This window comes from Alnus glutinosa, chromosome 12 (assembly GCF_958979055.1).
Source record: "Alnus glutinosa chromosome 12, dhAlnGlut1.1, whole genome shotgun sequence".
NCBI lineage: Eukaryota > Viridiplantae > Streptophyta > Magnoliopsida > Fagales > Betulaceae > Alnus > Alnus glutinosa.
Window position 1 is genome coordinate 16,478,210 of NC_084897.1, and position 18,952 is coordinate 16,497,161.

At 35.2% G+C, this 18,952-nt stretch overlaps 2 protein-coding genes across 8 annotated transcripts in view; one reads left to right on the plus strand and one right to left on the minus strand.

The window, feature by feature from the left end:
* The window catches only part of LOC133851185 (uncharacterized), a 79,662-nt gene extending 71,000 nt beyond the window's left edge, over window positions 1-8,662 (minus strand). For all 7 annotated transcript variants that reach the window (XR_009895762.1, XR_009895764.1, XR_009895763.1 and 4 more), the window contains exons 1-4: window positions 8,588-8,662; window positions 8,303-8,429; window positions 7,640-7,727; window positions 98-206 (exon numbers count right to left, since the gene is read on the minus strand). Coding sequence is in view for 3 of the 7 variants with exons in the window: in XM_062287514.1 (XP_062143498.1) it covers window positions 98-206; window positions 7,640-7,727; window positions 8,303-8,413 (308 nt within the window). In the remaining 4 variants the exon portion in view is untranslated. The remainder of the gene's footprint in view (window positions 1-97; window positions 207-7,639; window positions 7,728-8,302; window positions 8,430-8,587) is intronic.
* Window positions 8,663-15,666: 7,004 nt separating this feature from the next.
* Window positions 15,667-16,500, plus strand: LOC133852595 (uncharacterized). Its single transcript, XM_062289366.1, has 2 exons — window positions 15,667-15,759; window positions 15,841-16,500. The coding sequence occupies exon 2, from the start codon at window positions 15,853-15,855 to the stop codon at window positions 16,498-16,500; it is 648 nt and encodes a 215-aa protein (XP_062145350.1). The 5' UTR covers window positions 15,667-15,759; window positions 15,841-15,852.
* Window positions 16,501-18,952: the final 2,452 nt, after the last annotated feature.

The window sequence follows — 18,952 nt, forward strand, 5'->3', positions numbered from 1 at the left end:
AATTACATAGTTAATACCAGAAGAACAAGTATGTACTAATACTAGTGATGTGAATGCTACAAGGATGATTAAGAATAAAAACAGCACATATGACAACCTAATCAAGCTTCTCTTGTCATCAGCGGCAAGAAAACCCCATTCCCTGATAGCTGCATAACGTATGGCTGCAGCAGCTTGAAACCTTGCATTTGGCACCTGAGAATTCTCTGGATAGATAAAACCACCATCAGCAAAAAAGACACGCATTATTCCCTAATTTGTCAATAAACTATCTTATCTTTTTTTTATAAGTAATCGCAAGTACTATTAAAAAGCGCAAAGGCGCAACCCAAATACACAAGATGTATAGAAGAGAGACACCTAATTAACAGAAGAGAGGATATCTAGAAAAGCTTGAAAGCTAGAAATATTAAAATCAAAGAGTTGCTTTCGAAAAAGAAAGTCTAAAATGGTTTCAGGCAAGAAGGGGTTTTTACAAGGTTCTACGATTCCAGATGAAAATAGTGGATTATTCTCATCTACTGAAACTGGAACCGCTTATTCCAACACTTTATTAAAAATGTTAGATGGGGCAATCGAGGTACTCGCTGAGGGGCCCTAACAAGGGTATAGTTGACATTCTGTACTTTCGAGTGAGGGAACTCATGAACTCAAACTACAATAACTCACTCGAACTCATGCTTAGGAAGCATGGTTGAGCTGAGGTAAGGTCATAGTGTACGTTACAGAATGAGGTTAATACTAGAAACAAACATAAAACTTAGGAAACCCAGCCAAAGCAAGCATCTCCTAGGGACTATGGATCCTCCCGAGGGGGTAGAGCATAGCGAAGGGGGGTATTTGCTCTCTTTACTCACCTACAATTTTTCCCTTATAGTAAATGTTCTGTTGAACGGTATCGCCAAATTGATGTCAGATATCACGAATGGTTAACTTTCTTAAAAGAAGAGGATATGGTGAATAAGAAAAAAGGGTTAATGGGGAAACTAGTTCAACTAATATGGTACCGCTGGGAGGAGAAGAAAAGTACCGGGGAATCAACTCCCGACATGGAACTAGAAGAACTGCTAAATGCCCTCAATCAATCCTGCTTTAGCTTTTCTTCGATGTACCACAACAACCCAATGGTAAAGTGTCTGAAAGAAAAAAGCCTTTAATTCCACCAATGTCCGTTCACAATCCTCAAAGTTCCGATTATTTCTCTCTCTAAAGACACCACATAAGGCAGGACGGTATCATCTTCTATATTGTATCAAAATGAAGCCTACCAACTTGCTCTCTCAAGCATACAAAGAGGTCTACAACTCAGCTAGGCATAACCCCAAGCCAACGCAACACAGTTGAAGATAACGTTCCAAAGAGCAGTGGCAATCTGACAATTGAGCAGAAGGTGATCCACTTACTCCCCACTCTTCTTACACATGCAGCACCAATCAACCACAATTATATGTCTCTTCCTAAGGTTGTCCATGGCGAGCATCTTCCCAGATGTAGTGGACCAAGTAAAGAACGTCACTCTTAAAGGGACCCTTATTCCACCAAATACTCTTCCAAAGAAAAGGAATACTATCATGAGGAACAAGGACATTGTAATATGATCTAACGTCGAACAATCCCTCTCTTGTAAGGTACCCAACAAGGCTTGCCTTCAAGACCAGGTCTCAAACTTAAGGAATACAACAAATTGAAGAACAAGGTAAAGAAATCCATCTTCCACTTGTGAGTTGCTCTAAGAAAGTTAACATTCCACTTATGAGAGGCACTAGAGAGATCCAAATGGTCTGCTACGGAAACTTCCTTTAATTGGGCAATACTGAACAAGTCCAAAAAAGCAATCTTGAGGACTTAATCCCCACACCACATGTCATGCCATAACCTAATTTTGGAGTCGTCACCCAACCTTAAATCTAGTATGACTAGAACACTCTCTTCAGCCCCTCATATTTTTCAAAGCTCCACCCCATACGACTCATGAACCTCATTAGAACACCACCCACCCCACTAGCTACCGTATTTAGAATCCACAACCACCATCCATAAGGCCTCTCTCTCATGAGCATAGCACCAAAGCCACTTCCCCAAAAGAGCTCAGTTAAACAAAAGTAAATTTCAGACCCCCAACCCTACTTCAAAAATTGGAGTGCACACCTTAGGCTAGCTAACCAAGTAAAATTTGAACTCTGAACCAATGCCATCACACAAATCTTGCTGCAAATTCTATATGTGACTGGCAACACCAATCAGGATAGGAAAAAAAGACATGAAGCAGGCAAATTAAATAAAGTGCTTTTAATCAAGGTAACTCCCCCACCCTTTGACAAGCACATCATCTTCCAACCAAACAATCAGTGTTCTATTTTCTCAATAATGTTGTCCCAAATAGATTTGGCCTTAAACGAAGCTCCGAAGGGAAGGCCTAAATATTTCATAGGCAAAGAAGAAACCTTACAACCCAAGATGCAAGCCATACCTTCAACATTAGTGACATTTCCAACGAGGACCAACTCTAATTTAGCCAGATTAATCCTCAAAACTGAAACCACTTAAAGCATAAAAACAAACAACAAATCAAGGTGTCATATGCAAACAAAAGGTGAGAAATGTTGAAAGCACTCCCACTCCTAGACCCCATCGAGAAGCCTGATAATTGGCCCTCATTCACTATAGGAGAAATCATTTTACTTAATATCTCCATAACAATAAGAAACGGAAAGGGGGACAATAGATTTCCATGTCTCAAGCCATGGAAACTACTAAAGAAACCCGACAGAGTGCCATTTACCAATACAACAAAGCACACCGAAGAAGGTAAGTCAAATGAGTCTTGTCATACTTCATCGACAACTCACTACAAGCTCATGAAGACACCACCACAAATGAATTGATCGGATTAATTAGGAAGGTAAATGGCTTAGATACCTAGAAATTGAACCTTAGGTTAGTTTGGACCTTACATAAACCTAACGTCATTATGTGGTGAGAGATTTTTGAATGGTTTAAAAATGTTTTTATATAACTTATTTTTTAACATAGCTCAAGCCCATTCGAACAACATGATGCTTGGTCAAATGGTGTCCCCAAGCTGATGTGGGAAACTTGTGCAAAGGCTGTCTGAACAATGTGAAAAAACTTGCATGTCACAAAATGCATTGAGGAATGATAATTTGAAACCCGTTTGAATGACAAACCAAAACCAATCTCATATTTGTTTTGCATAAACTACTAGCTTCTAGACGACAAGAGAGTCCTTAGACTCGCGCAGCCCAAGGGCTTGCTTGCAGCCCTTGGGTCCGTGGAAAGGACCATAGGGCCTTGGAGCAGGAGGACCACTAGGTCCGTCATCGTCCTGCTAGTAGTTTATATAAGATAGCGTAATGGAGCAAAGCTTATATAAGCGTAGCGGAATGATCTCCGCACACACACGTATTAATAATTATAATTAATGAAAACGAATGGAAGACAAGGAAACCCAGCCAAAGCAAGCATTTTCCTTCTTATCCCACCTAGTTTATGATTGTCCTTAATCAAGCTCATAGCACTAAAAGCATGGTTGAGCTGAGCTAAGGATAAGGTCATAAAAGACTTCAACTCCTATTCTTTAAAGCTCTTAAAAGCTCTAACTAAGAGCTAGTTAAGGGAAATCAAAGACTTCAAGAAAGAAAAATACCAGAAACATAACACTTAGGAAACCCAGCCAAAGCAAGCATCTCCTAGGGACTATGGATCCCCCCAAGGGGGAAGAGCGTAGCGAAGAGGGGTAGTGATCCTTCTATCCGATAGGGTGTTCTTGTACCTATCCTCTAGGATCTTAACATCAAACATCACAAAAAAAGGCCTTTCAGAACAACCCAAAGGCGCCCGGAAATGGCATTTTTGTTTAAGAAAAACTTGAGTTTACAACCCCTCACGATAGATTGTATTACAGAGCTTAAAAACGTAAGAAAAAGATGAACTGCGGCACGTGCATACACACACATGCACACACACGTACTATTATGTACATGCGCGCGAGAGAACTCATCTGTCTTCTTTACCTTGCTTGTTCTTGATTTAGCTCATATCACTAATAGATGTTTGAGCTAATTTAAGGAATCTTCTAAGGAATCCATAAGCGATCTATTACAGTCCTTAGAAAATATAAACAAACCACCCAATGGAATTTGTTTAGGGATTTCCACTTGTGAGTTTACTTACGTAAACACCTCGCACGCGTGCACATAATGGACAGAAATATGAGTAATATATAAATTACACTATTTCTTGACTAAAGAAGCAAATGGAGCGAAGCTTATATAAGCTTCGCGGAATGAAGCTAGCTTATATAAACTACTAGCTTCTAGACGACAAGCGAGTCCTTAGACTCGCACAGCCCAAGGGCTTGCAAGCTGCCAGTATGTGAACAGGAATAGAAGCCAAGACATGTTTAACAAGTATAAATCTTCCTGCATGTGTGAGTAATCTTCCAACCCAGCCTTCTATTTTCTTTCGAAACTAAGGGCTCAAAATAGTTTCTTTTTAACTTTCCATAATACAAAGGAGCACCCAAATAAGTGATTTGGAATCCTTTTGCGGAGATACCAGAAGTGGTTTGCATCACAATCTTCCTAGTTGCAGTTGTTTTCCTTGAGAGAAAGAGAGCACTCTTAGACTTGTTAATGCGCTGGCCTGATGAAGCATCATACTTGTGAAGAAAGCCAAATAGGTTCGAGATAGATCTCTTTGAACCATTGCATAAAAACTCGATATCGATATAGAATTGATCCGATCGTACCTACCTACTTACGAGAAGGAGGGAACAAAATAGGACTGAGGAGTGGAGCTAGCGGATCTACCGTAGGGTAGAGGCTATCCGAAACTCCTGATCCGGTGTTGGAGACGAGTGGCTTGCTTTCATTCTTTCTTTCCTCATTTTTAATGCTTGGGTGGGCAAGCAGAAATAGGCTTTTTTGACTGGAGCAAAGCAATAAGCGTTCTACAACATACATGACCTGGGCGATATGCTTTACAAATAGGGGCATAGTCACAGTCAAAATCGACACGGAAAAAGCCTTTAGTCAATCATTAATAAGTAGGCTGACTTTCTGGATGGCCTTATGTCTAGAGGGATCCGATCGAAGTCCACGGACAATGACAAGAACAAAAAGAAAAAAGTCGACGTCAAGCCCTATCTAAGTAAAGCTACGACAGTCTCGTGGGAACCAGATACCACCATTCATTCTGATCTAGTTGTTCGAGTATTTCTACTAATGGGCTGAAGGATTGGAACCCTACCTTTCACTAAAAAGTACCACCACTTATGATCACTATTGGATAATGTGAAAGCCATGAAAGAGGAAGTGGAATTTCAAAGGGGGAGCAATCAAACTAAAGCAGCAAGAAAACGAATGAGCTAATGCGCAAGGGATTGAGCGCAATCTTTCCCCTCTATTGATTCCGCAAATACATTGATTTCTTCGTTGCGCACAATCTAACGCTAACCTTGAACTGACCCTTCATCAGACTAGGCGCTTGGGAATTCTGAAACCTCCCCCTTTTTCTTTTGAGACCTACTTCCTCCATAGCTATCGCTAAGCGATTTTCCATACCTTGCTTTCGACTTGGTCCTTACTTGAACCTTTGCGACGACTATGGCACCTTTTGGCTTGTAGATCTTTAGGCTAGAAATCAAAATTGCATTTTTTTAACCTGGTGCATTTGAATGCCACTTAAGAGCGTTCACAATGAGCTCTTTTAAATTTCTCTAAATTTAAGTATAAAAATCTACTTTTGTTGATTTAGCTAGTCACTTTTTAAAGCTATTAAATAACAAACTCTCTAAATGTTTCTCTACTTTAAATAAACACTATTTTTTACTGATAAAGTTAACTACTAAAAGCATTCAATGCATTAAATTCAAGTCAAGCCAAACCTTTTGAAGCAATCAATGCAAAAAAATAATATTAAAAAAACTTTAACATTCATTTTTTGGCTCTTTAGATTTAAAGAGAGATTCTGACAGTTTTTTTTTTTTTTTTTTTTAAGCAAGCATATAAATTTTATAAAAATTCTAACAAATGTTAAATTTAACTTTTGATAAATAGTTTGTTAAATAGTAGTTTTTGTGTGTTTTGTTAAAAATTTAGAGAAAAGACAAATTTAAAGAGCTCATTATGAGTGTTGTTAAATCTGTTTAAACAATGAGTGCCTTTCAGCAAAGTCAACACACAATTTTTAAGGTTTTTTCGGAAGGTTTATAAATACATTCTTTTTTCATAACCACAGATGGTTCCTCTAAATATTTTGAGGGCATAAGAGAGGCTAGAAAAAGAGAAAAATTGAGAACCATTAAGAGAGAAAAAGATCTTAGATCTTTAACAGTATCAAGCCCATTATGAATCTTTACAAACATTCTAGATGGTAATATAGAAACCACATGTCTTTTGTTGGGTTTGAGAGGCTTGGGTTTGATGACTTGGGTTTCTTACCCGTTTTGGAGCCTCCTGCGTATAATGCGGAACTTAGGGGCGCTGTACGCTTTCTAATAGATTATTATTCATAAAATAAAAAAACCGATTATCTTTTGAGATCAATTCTTCAATATTGCGGCATGTGAATTTCAGATTGTGGAGTTCAAAGATATTGAATGAATAGCGTGGGGGCCGTAGTGAGGAGTCAACGCATAATATAAATGAACAGAGAAAGCTAGGATTACAGAAATATCAACAGTTAAAGATGGATGAATAGTACAACATGAATTTCATGGATTTTAAGTCAATGTGTTGGTCTATATGTGAGTTCATATATCCTATGCTCATTTCCTTTAGTTGTGATATAGTTTAGAGCTGGAATAGGTCTCGTAGTTTTTCCTAATTGGGTTTTCCACCTAAAACTCGCGTGTGCAATTTTGTGTGATATTCTTGTTATTATTCGCTTCATATGATTGTTTCAAAATTCGTCTATTTTGAGCATATCATAATTTTTATGGTCTTAAATTATTGGAACATGTATCAAATGAAAAATCAATCTTATTGAATTTCGCAATTTGGTTTATGGATTGACTGAGAATATGAGATAAATTGGGAGCTTGTTACAAATTGTGCAAAATTGTTGGCTTTGCCCCTCTAGGTTTAATAGATTAGCATAGTTGGACTTTTCACTAATGACAACCTGATAAATATAATTATCCTCAATACACACCAAGAAATTCCTTCGCGGTTGATGCAAATACAGATGATATTAACGAATAGTCATCAACATTTTTTTTTCTCATTTGTGTTGGTCTAGCTTTTATCCTTTCAGATGATCCAACAAATCTCTTCTCATTCTACCCAACTAATTAGCAAATACACAACTTGCTAAAGCTTCAACAAAAATGGTATGTTCAAGCATTGTTTTCAAGGGATGGAAGTGGGGAGGCCTTTGGTTCAGTTTCAAGCATTTATGCACTAAGATAAGCTAAATTTAAAAGTCATTTTTCTAGAACCCATCTCAAATGCAAATGTTCCAGTGTATGTTTAACTCTACATGCCCCAAAGTGTTAACTTAAAAGTGTCGTAGTCCAAACCATTTACTATATTTTGATAAGTAGCAGTCCAAACCATTTAAATAAGCAATTAGTAGGAAAAGAAATGTGTTTTGCAGAACATATCAAACAACTTACCAAGAATAAATTGGCATGCCTGATATGGTTGAGGAGACTGGCACAATGACAATATTGTTGCCTCAGCTGCTGCTGGATTGATATGCATCTGCAAAAGGGGTAACAAATACGTATTAGAGTGTGCATCTATTCATGTGCCTGTTTCACTATTAGTTCATAAATGCATGTATAGACCCTCAAAAAGATAATATCCCTGTATACACGTGCCATGTGTGTGCATCTAGAGGGGTAGTATACAAGTCAAAATGGATATTTTCAAAAGCAGCATAAGGGCTAAAGCACTTCCAAGTTCTAAATGTAAAATTGCATACCAATCAAATCGACTGAAACACGGATCAAGTTAAAACTACTTTCTTTTATCACCAACACAGATGGATGCAGAAAACTTCATATAACATAAGACCAAAGAGTTCTAGCTCCAATGGCACTTCCTCAACGGTTTGGACGATTTGGTTTTGGGCTCAAGACCCACCAGGAGAATGTGTAATTCCACAATCAAAAGCATAAATAAACAAATAAAAAAATTAATATAACATCAGATATTCCGGTCTATTTGTGTGTGTGTGTGTGTGTATTCTTTATTTCACTTTCTTTCATCTCGTTTTCCGTGTAACCAAACAGGCAAACAGAGAACACGAGTGTGAGAGAAAGAGACTGGGGGACCTGCATAGAACTGCAGGCGAGCTCGATGGCGTGCATGGTGGCCTGAAGCTGGGCCAAACCATCGCTCCCCGGACCCGTTCCAGGCACGCCGCTCTGTGGAGACCCTTGCATCCTCACCCAGAAGCTTCTGCATATAGAGACAACCAAATTCTATATTTAGATTTCACATTTTAATTTTTCTTTTTTTTGGTTTCGAAACATTTGGAGAAACTTTTTTTTTTTTCAATAGACCTGGTTTGATTGCAAGAAAACAAGAACTTTGATTAGAGAGAGAGAGTTATAGACCTGGTTTGATTGCAAGAAAACCAATAAATTTGATTTGAGAGAGAGAGAGGGGGGGGAAGGAAAAGAGGAAGAAGCACAGGGGGTTTAAACTAGGGGAAGCTAATGGAGGATTTTATAGTGTCTCAGCCAAGAAGATAATTTTGCATCAAGTTACAAAAATAAAAAGAGAAATGATGCCTACACTCATTTTCTTGTAACAGCCCAACAACAGGCTAAAGTGGCTTGTAATATTTTATTATTTTTTTACAATAAAAAACAAAATAAAAAAATAATAATAATAAAATATTACTAGCCACGTCAGCTTGTTGTGGGGCTGTTGTAAGAAAAGAGTAGGGATCATTTCTCAAATAAAAAATATATAGGCCAATTTAATACATCTCATTTAATTAAATGAATTAAACCTTACGAGTTATGTTGATAATTTTATGTTTGATTCATGTTAAGTTAGAAAATCATATAAAAAATTGTCCTGACCCTTATATTGTGTGTGGAGTTCAGATCGTATCGGCCTATCAAGATATAAGAATAAGATTATATAGTCAACTTTAATTCAATCTATTTACTTAAGTAAATTAGATTTTTTAATCTTAATTTATTAATTTCGTGTTGAATTTGCGTCGAATTCATTAGTTTATAATGAAAGATGGCTGTTTCTCCATCCACAGGAGCATAATTACCGAACTAGCCATGTTTTTTATTTTTTTTCTTTATTGGTTTATTGTTTTATTCAAAATAAATAATAAAACAAAACGAAATAGAATTACTGTGAAAAGACGTAGAAAAAGTATCTCTTATGTTTTAATATTTTTTACTGATTTTAAATGGGAGCTTAGTTTAAAACAAGAAAATTAAACTTTATTGAGGTTGTAATACCAAAATTTGAGCTACTAAACTTTTATGAAAAACATAATTATGATGGAGATTTGATGGGATTTCATTTAGTTTTTTATTAGATTTTGAGATTAAAGGCTCTCTTTGTTGGCATAAAATATTTTTCATATTTTTCTGTGTTTGATGCGACCAAAAATAATGTTTAAATCGAAAATATTTTTTAGTTTGACTATAAAAACTTATTTAATTTTCAAAAAATAGTTTTCAATTTTTAATATCGTAAATTATTTTTTAAGTTTGAGCTTCTCATTCTCTTTCACAATTTATTCTTTGTTAGGGGAGAGGTTGCTTGCCACTGCCAAATTCCGACCAAAAGTCGACAAAGTTTGTCGAAAGTTGCCAGTCGTTTTTTGTTGTTATCAACCATTGCCGCCGTAGTTAATTTTCATACGAGTCAAACACCAAAAAATATTTTCAACTGAAATTATTTTTTAAAAGATAATTTCATCAAAAATATAATTTTTCAACAAAAAAAGAAAAAAAAAATTACATAGAAATAAATAAAGCCTAAGATGGAATTGGACAAAATGGAGTGGATTTCTCTATTCACGTCTATGTGTTGCATAATAGTAGGCATTTTCATTAAGCATCTTACTAAAGTGTTTGAAATTTAGGTAAATCATTTTATGTAATGTATTGTATAAAATTATTTTTAAGGTGTTGGCAAACAAATTAAGGGTTTGTTTGACTAGTAAGAGAAAATTCTTCCTCCCCCTCTTCACTTTTCAATACAAATTCATTTTACTTTATATTACATTTATCACTTCTTACTACTACTTTCAACTCACACTCTTTTACCAAACAAAGCCTAAAAGTCATACCCCGCATCGTTTCACAAAATCAAAGTGCATTCATTATTGGGAAGCTTATTACTAATAACGTTTTGACTGCTTATAAACCATTGCATACTACGCATATTTTTATGGCCTTAAAACTTGATTTGAGTAAAGTATATAACATGATAGAGTGGGGTTTTGATCATAGCCTCATTGGTGGATAAGGTTGATTATGGTTTGTATAAGCGCCGCCTCCTATTCTTTTATTATTATTGGCCGTCCAATAGGAAGTGTTATTCCTACCATAAGAATAAGGCAATGGAATCATTTATCCTCTTATCTTTTTATCTTCTGTGCAAAGGTTTTGAGCTCATCTATTCACCATGCAGAGTGCACTAGACCACTCCCAAGTATACCAATTACTAAAAGAGGGCCCAGGTTAAACATTTAATTTTTCGCTGATGATAGTTTATTATTTCGCAAAGCAAATTCTCTTGAATTGTGCATATTTCAAAGGTTCATGGACATGAGAAGGTCTTAAGTCAGAAACTCAATAAGGAGAAAACATGCAATTTTTTTAGTAAGAATACTAGTAAAGAGGCTAAGGAACAAATTGTTGCAATTTCAGGATACAATCTTCAAAAAGTTATGAGAAGAACTTGGAGCTACTATGTTATACCTTATTCAAGAAGAATATTTAATAAATAGTATATTATATATTATAGTAAATAGGTCTATTTGGAAAGAGTTCTAGATATAATAATTTGTGTTGTAGCCACTCGAGGAAAAGGTACGATGCAATGATTTGGCCACCAGAAATCCTATAAGGTTTAATCAAACCTATTCTCTTGATTTTTGGATGCCTATAGAGGATGATATGATTTTTGGAAGTTCCATAGGTCAAATTAAAATTTCTTGCGTAGATTTCAAGGATAAAATTAAGACTTTTCTTAAAATTTATGTGGATCTTAAAATTATAATTAAATCAAAATTTAATAGTGATTTATCAAAAATTTAATAATAATTTTAAAAATTACATCAATTTAAAAAAATTAAAAAATAAATAAATAAATTATCACTTGCATTACTCGTCTGAACTATGCATCTAAGAATTACGATTTTTTTCCAAAAGGGTTAGAGGCACGATTTTTCAATGGGCTTTGAATATGTTGTGACAATAAAAGCTGTCAATGAGCTGAATCAGGCTTTGAAAGGATACTAACCTTTGGGCCAATGGATTTGTTCAGGACACTAACCTTTGAATCAGGCTGCATCAGTGTGAATGTAAGCAGCTTTGAAAGGTCATTTAAGGTTTAGAGAGCCCAATGATCACAAGGACGATCGGCTCAACTCGGATTCTTGTGAATAAAGAAGTATTTTCTTAAAGGTTTTTAAGAAAAATGGATATTCTTATATATTTGTGATAATAGTATATGGGCAGATGTTTCATACAAATCAAATCCTAATAGTAACATGTGTCCATTGCATGTAAGAAGCACATGTTTTTTTTTTTAATTCTATGTGCTTTTCACGCGCTTATTTAATAGCTTAAAAGACACGTGTTGTTCTTAAATACTAATTTGTACGAGTTTCCTCTAAACCAATTTATAAAAAATTCATGTACTATTATTGGATATTCTTAGATATTGTCACCTCCCATTCTCCATGCAACCAATAGAGAAGGGTCAAGACAATAGAGAAGGGTAAACAAATAGTGTGCAAGCAAATGTTAATCTTGCCTAAGCAGGCAATGATCAGTAATGATTACCCATTGGCCTTGAGAGCACTATAAATAGAGGGGGTTGCCAAGCTTTTTTGTTCACACAAAGCTAAGAGTGTTTGAGATAATTTTAGCGAGTGAAAGGGATAGATGGAATTGGTCCAAGAGAGAGAAGGAAGATAAATTGAGGAAACTTGGAAGATTCCGGCCACCTCCAACAGAAAGAAGATGAGATGCTTTGGTGAGCTTCTCAACCTCCTCTCACTTATTTTTCCAGTTGCATGTTGTCATGGTGTAATGTTTCATGTAGCATATCTTGCGTATCGTCATCATGCATGCATGCAGGCCGGCCTGACATATTTTTGGCTCAAGACGATAAATTTAAGTAAGACAATTTCTTTAATTAAATATTAATATTTATTTTTTATTTTTTATTGTTAATAACAACTTTTATATTTAGAGATCTTTTTAAATTCAATTAATTTTTTTCATTTTTCTATTTTTCTATTACCTTTTTTTTTTTTTAAGTTTTTCATATCCGCGTGCATAATTTCCGGTAGATATCTATAATAAAAGATATTTACAAATAAAAGAAATTAGATTATGACTAGAATAAAATAAATTTTAAAAATAGAATAAAAAAACCTGATTTGTCAAAGGACCTATTTTCGAATTCACTTTAATTTTTAGGGTTACATACACTTCTGGTCTATGAGTTTTGAAAATTTTATTTTTTAGTGGTACATTCGTTTTGGAAAAAGACCAAATTAATATCTCAGTCAAGTTTTCTATCAAAAAACTAACGGCCCGCCAAGTGTCAACCTCTGAGGGTTGACACTTGTTTTACTAAAAAATAAAAAATTAATTAAAATATTAAAAACTTAAAAAAAATTGAAAAAAGAAAAAGAAAAAAAGAATAGGGGTGGCCAGCCACCCCATTTTGGCCAAGGGGGTGGCTAATCCGGGGTGGTCGAACCACCCCCATGGGCCACGGGGGTGGTTCGACAACCCCCTAAGGGCCAAAACCCTTGACCAATTTTTTTTTTTTTATTGTCATGGGGTGGTTCAGCCTCCCCAGACTAGTCAAGAGGGTGGCTTAGCGACCCCTCTTATTTTTCTTTATTGTTTTTTCAATTTTTTAAAGTTTAATTATTTAATTAATTTTTACAGATTTTTTATTTTTTATTTTTTTTTATACTAAAACACATGTCAACTCTCAAGGGTCGACACCTAGCGAGCCGTTAGTTTTTTGACAGAAAACTTGACTAAGGTACTAATTTGATCTTTTCCCAAAACGGAGATACCATTTATGATGCGAATTGAAACTCAGATACTAAAAGATAAAGTTTCCAAAACTCAATGACCAGAAGTGTATTTAACCCTAATTTTTATGAGAGGGTTATTTATCACTTTCAACCTGCACAGGGAAATACAAATTAGTTCTAAATAAATTTGTATAATTTTAAAATGAGTTTACAAATCTATGTGATATACTTTTATAACAAAATGATAACTACGTATAAAATTAGAAATTTCGGTCATTTTTTAAACATAGTCTTTATAAAATTTCAGTTTACTCTAATCAAAATCAAATAATTCATGAAATCAAATAAAAAAATTAATGCAATTGATTGATGAGTTTTTGGTACCTAACTTTTTTTTTTTATTGTTGTTACTGTCAATTTGAATAGAGAAATAGAGAGGGAAAAAAAAAAATGTAAAGCTATAAAGAGAATAGTTTGTAATTGAATAATATGCTTGGAGACTTCCCACATTCTAAGCATTTAATTTTTTTCCCATTATGAATGACGTGAAATGTAAAGGAGAATAAAAAAAAAAAAATCCAATTTCTTTGCTTTGTTATAATAATGAAACATTCATCTTCTTAAAATTTAATTCAATATTTAAGAATAATTTTAATATTGTTTGATTCTTTTATCTAATATTATGATTTTTTTAAACCTTATTTCAATAATGGAACGTTAGAGAATATGTTTTTAATGCTACTTATTGTTTTCCCCCATTTTGAACGTGTAAAGGAGATGAATGGTTTATTTTCATCTTCTTAGCATTTAATCCAATATTCAATGCTAAAACGGCAATGATGATGGAAAGCGGAGTTTGGCTTCAATAGGCAAGCTATGTGCAGGCGCGTGGGGATTTGATAGAGACAAGAAGAAAGGCAATGAGAAGCGGAGAGGCTGATGGAGATGATGGCGAGGCGCGTTTGGTGGCCAGATTGGTGTGGGAAAGCTGATCTTGTTTTTAGAAACCAGGTTTGAAATACCTAGCTAATCCGAGGTAGAGAGTGGCAGTGTGCAGGAAAGGGATAGAGGGGAGGCTGAGATTGGCGATAAAAAGTTGGAGGGCGAGGGGAAACCAAAGAAATCCATCGGAGAGGGTGCTAACATTGTGCTAAGATGGGGAAAGACAAAATAATAATAATAATAATAATAATAATAATAACAATAATAATGAAAACAAAAGGAAAAAGAAAAAGAAAAATGGAACTAAAAGTTGTACCATAGATCTAGGAAAGTAAAAGTGGTTCCCTTAATATTATTTTGATATAAAAAACTTGATATTTCCTTTCTCATTCCTTATCATTTATTTGAAACTATATTTAAGTGATTTCTCTTTCCCATAACATTTAATTTAAAGAATTTTTAAATGATATAAAAAAATGATAAGAGAAACTATTGTGGAGTGCATTTAAATAAAGAAGTAAAAAGTGGTTTTTAGTTTCCTAAATTAAGAAAAAGTTTAAGGAAAACTGATTCTAGTGCTTTCAAGAAAGATAATTCATCTTTACTTAAGAATGTACCCATACAGTGGCCGATTTTTTTAACTACATTCGAGCTGTTGAGTGATAGGTTCGCCTCTAATGAATTGGGGTTCATGGCAATGGTGGCTTATCATATTTGGCTTCGTTGGAACCGTTACGTTTTTTAAGGAAAAATTGAGCCCCCAGCCTGTTTGATAAAAGGCGTAAGTAAAGCTTTGAAGGACTATCGTATTGCACACAGCCAAGAGCCGGGAAGTTCCATACAGCAATCCAAACATCATCCAGATTCGTGGTATGCACCTTCGCTTGGTCGGATTAAGGTGAATTGAGATGCCGCACTAGATCGGCATCAAAATTTTATGGGGGTGGGTCTTATTGCCCGTGATGAGTTGGGTTGTGTAAAAGCGACCATGTGTTATTCATAAAAGTATGTTATGGACCCAACCGCGGTAGAGGCTTTTGGTGCTAGGCTTGCTACAAAATTTGGCCATTTTATGGGTTTCAATTCCATTTCTTTGGAGAAATGGAGGGCGATGCACATGAGGTGGTTCAAGCAATGCTTCGGGAAAATGGACTCCTATCCTTCTTGCGAAACTTGCTTGCTCAAAGTGGTTGATCAAGATTTGGGTGGACTCCTATAATTCTTGTCTCGTGGGAATTGTAAATGCTGAACTTTAGTTGTCAGATAATTAATATCATTACAAGTTCCTTTAAAAAAAAAATTGGTCTAATTACAAAATTAAAACAACACTATAAAAAATAATAAAAATAAAATTTACCCTAATCAAGCCAAATTTATATAAGTACGTATCATTTAATAATCCTAAGGCACATTTATTAAACAAATCAAAAGTCCAGTCGAAGCTATATCACCAGCTACGAAAGACAGACATCAACCCTTCCGCGAGGTCGTTCCTGGGAGAAGCGTGCTGAGTGCATTCTTCTGAACATGAATCCTCTCTTCTCTCTTTGCTGAAGACCCCTTAAACTCGTGATTCAGGTAACCCACTTCTCCTATACGGAAATGGTTTTAATTTGAAAAAAAATGATCTCATTTTAGTTGAAATTGTATGCAATGCAGGCGTCTTTGAGCATGGATCTTCATGTAGAACTTGTAGCAGAGAGGATTGGAGATGGGAAAGAGGAAGGCCCTTCGTTCAAATGTGATTTATCTGATACAGAAATAGTCCACAAGATAGCTCAAATGTTCCTCCTAGGATTAGCTACAGCTTGCGTTGACAACACCACAGGTGATATCTTCAATACCCTAGCTTTTGTAGTCGTTGATATGAGAAAAGAAATGGTGGGATATCTTACCCAGAGGAGCAAAAGTTTTCTCTCTGAATTTGTTATCTTGGAAGCTGGTCCGGATCATCCCTACGATGTTGTTTCTGATTTTGTTGATGACTTTGCTAGTTCTAAGAGGAACTTGTTCGATCGGGTTTCGGGATGGGTAATGAGTGAAAATAGGGAAGAAAAGATAGATGATTTTGTTCAAGAGATGGAGATAAATGGGTTTTGGTTGTTGGATGGGAGAGAAGCAATTGCAAATATTTTGCTCAAGAATGTTGACTTCAAGAATGCATTTCACTGCGATAGGAAATTCATGTCGGCAGAAGGGCTTGCCGAGCATGTTTGCCGTAGCAGCTTTAGACCTATGACTTGCACAAATGGAGGTTGTAATGCCAGATTTTGCGCTAGTCACTTGGAGAGGCATGGTTCGGTTTGTCTGATCCTTTAACTGATCAATTCTTTTCATTAGTTTCATGCAACGTTTCTTCGTGTTTACTAATGTGAGTGATAGTAATTCTTCAAAATTGTTTCTCAACCTGTCATGTATTTGGGCATTGGGATTATCACCAATGACATCATAACTACTTTTAAACTTTGAGTATTCTCGCTTAATATCCTTCCTCTATATGTCAAGAAAATATCTTTGTGGCAAAGTTGTCACTTTCTTTGTTCGTAACACGGAAAGTGAATGCCTGCATAAGATACTTCTTACTTCAAACAATGCACATGTGCACTTTACTTCCAATTCATCTTCATTGAAGTAAACAAGAAATGTCATTTTTATTAAATGGTCTCCAACGACAACATATTCAATAACTTCAAAAGTAGAAATCACACATTCACTTTTGAGAAGAGAGTTATTACAAGAAATTATTTTCACAAACTGCTCATGTACTTCTTTGAACTTTGCATTTGTGTAAACAACTTAAAACTATTTCTCTAACTACAAGCGTTTATACATGGGATTGCGCGATTGAAAGAATCGAAATCAACACGTGTCTCACTCTCGACCATTCTCCTTAAAGCATCATCATATTCATCAATAAATTCTTTCAATGTAGTTTGTGAGTGCACGTAACCATAAAAAAATGCATTCATACTTTCACTTCGCTGTGTAGTATTCATTCCAGCCCAAAACGTATATTTCATGTATGTCGGCACCCAAAATGTCTTCTCCATATATAACCCATGCAACCATGCATTATCATGAAGATTATAACTCTCCAGTAGATCTTTCCAATTTTTCTCATATTCTTCACATGTTTGAGAGTCATACAAACAATTGTTTATGGCACTCTTAATGCTTTCAAAATTAGCATGTGATCCAAGCTTTTCAGGGAATTTTTTCATAATGTGCCACATACAATATTTATGTTGACTTTCAAGAAAAACAATAGCGATTGCATTTTTCATAACTCTATCATGGTCTGTTATAATTGCTTTAGGGGCTTGGCCGTTCATGCACCCCAACCAAGATTTAAACAACCACACAAATATGTCTGTATCCTCGCTTGAAATTAGTCATGCCCCTAAAAGTATAGATTGACTATGATGATTCACTCCTACAAAAGGAGCAAATGACATGTCATATCTATTGGTCAAATACTTTTTGTCAAACGTAATAACATCTCCGAAAAAATCATACGCTGCCCTACTCCGTGCATTAGCCCAAAAAATATTTCGTATCCTACAATCATCGTCCATATCTATCACAAAGTAGAAGCCACTATTATGCTTTTGCATTCTACTGAAATAATCACAAAGTACTTGAGCACCTCCTTTACCGAGACGGAGTTCTCTTGCCTTGTTTATGTAATTCTGGCAATCTCTCTCTCCAAAGGAAATACTCTAAAACCCCCCATTTTCAACAATTAATGAATTGAAATTCTTACTTAAACGTATTCATGCTCTATCATTTAGCTCAAGCCTTCTTTTCACAGCATCATTTATTTTCTTATTGCTTCTAAAAAATCTCACTTTGCCCCGGCTTAACAAATGATTATGCGTCAGCTCAACTTTACTCAAAAACTACGTTCCATCATCACATAAATTTGCACAAATCCTAGCACCACACCCTGTTATATTAGTTGCTAGAGTTGGCTTCGCAAAATCACTTGTTCTAGTTCGCTCTGGACCTCCACGAGTACATATAAGCACTACGTAACTTTTTATACCCTTCTTTTTTCTCGAGCTTCTATGCGCTATACCAAAACCAGCTTGCTTAGCATACCTCCTATAATAAGAGCAAACTTTTTCTATTGAACTAAATGTCATTGATACCTTCGGTTCTTCAACTTTCTCATCATCATTTAACACCACAAATAGTATCACATTTTCTTCATCATCATTCAACTCTTCATCTGAAATAAACGTCATTAAATCCTTCGGTTCTTCAAATTTTGCACCCACATCTATCCAAAAAAGAATACAAAGTGTGTTTATAAAAAAACCTAGAATAATAATAAAGAAAAAAAGAAGAAGAAAAAGACAGCCATCTTAGTGGGTCAAAACAAAACTATAACTCAAACAAAAATGAAAAAACTAACCATTTTTATGGTCATCTTGATGGGTTAAAGTATCGTCAAATTCACATTCGTTATCCAATCGTGAACTTGAAGAGTCCATTTAAGAAAGTGCTATATTAAAAAGTACTATAAGTTAATTGAATGAGAAAATGTAAGAATTTGTTAATAATTAATGCCAATAACAATAAAATTCCATTACACATTAGAGAATTGTAAAAAGAGTAAGACTAGACATGAATATATAATACAAGAATAGTGAGAGTGAGGCCCTCTTACTCTTGCTTCAAAATGAGGGATTCTAATTTAGACAATTATAGCCAAATTTATTATAGAAATCTACTTGCATAATTACCGTCCTCCTATGGTTAATTGACA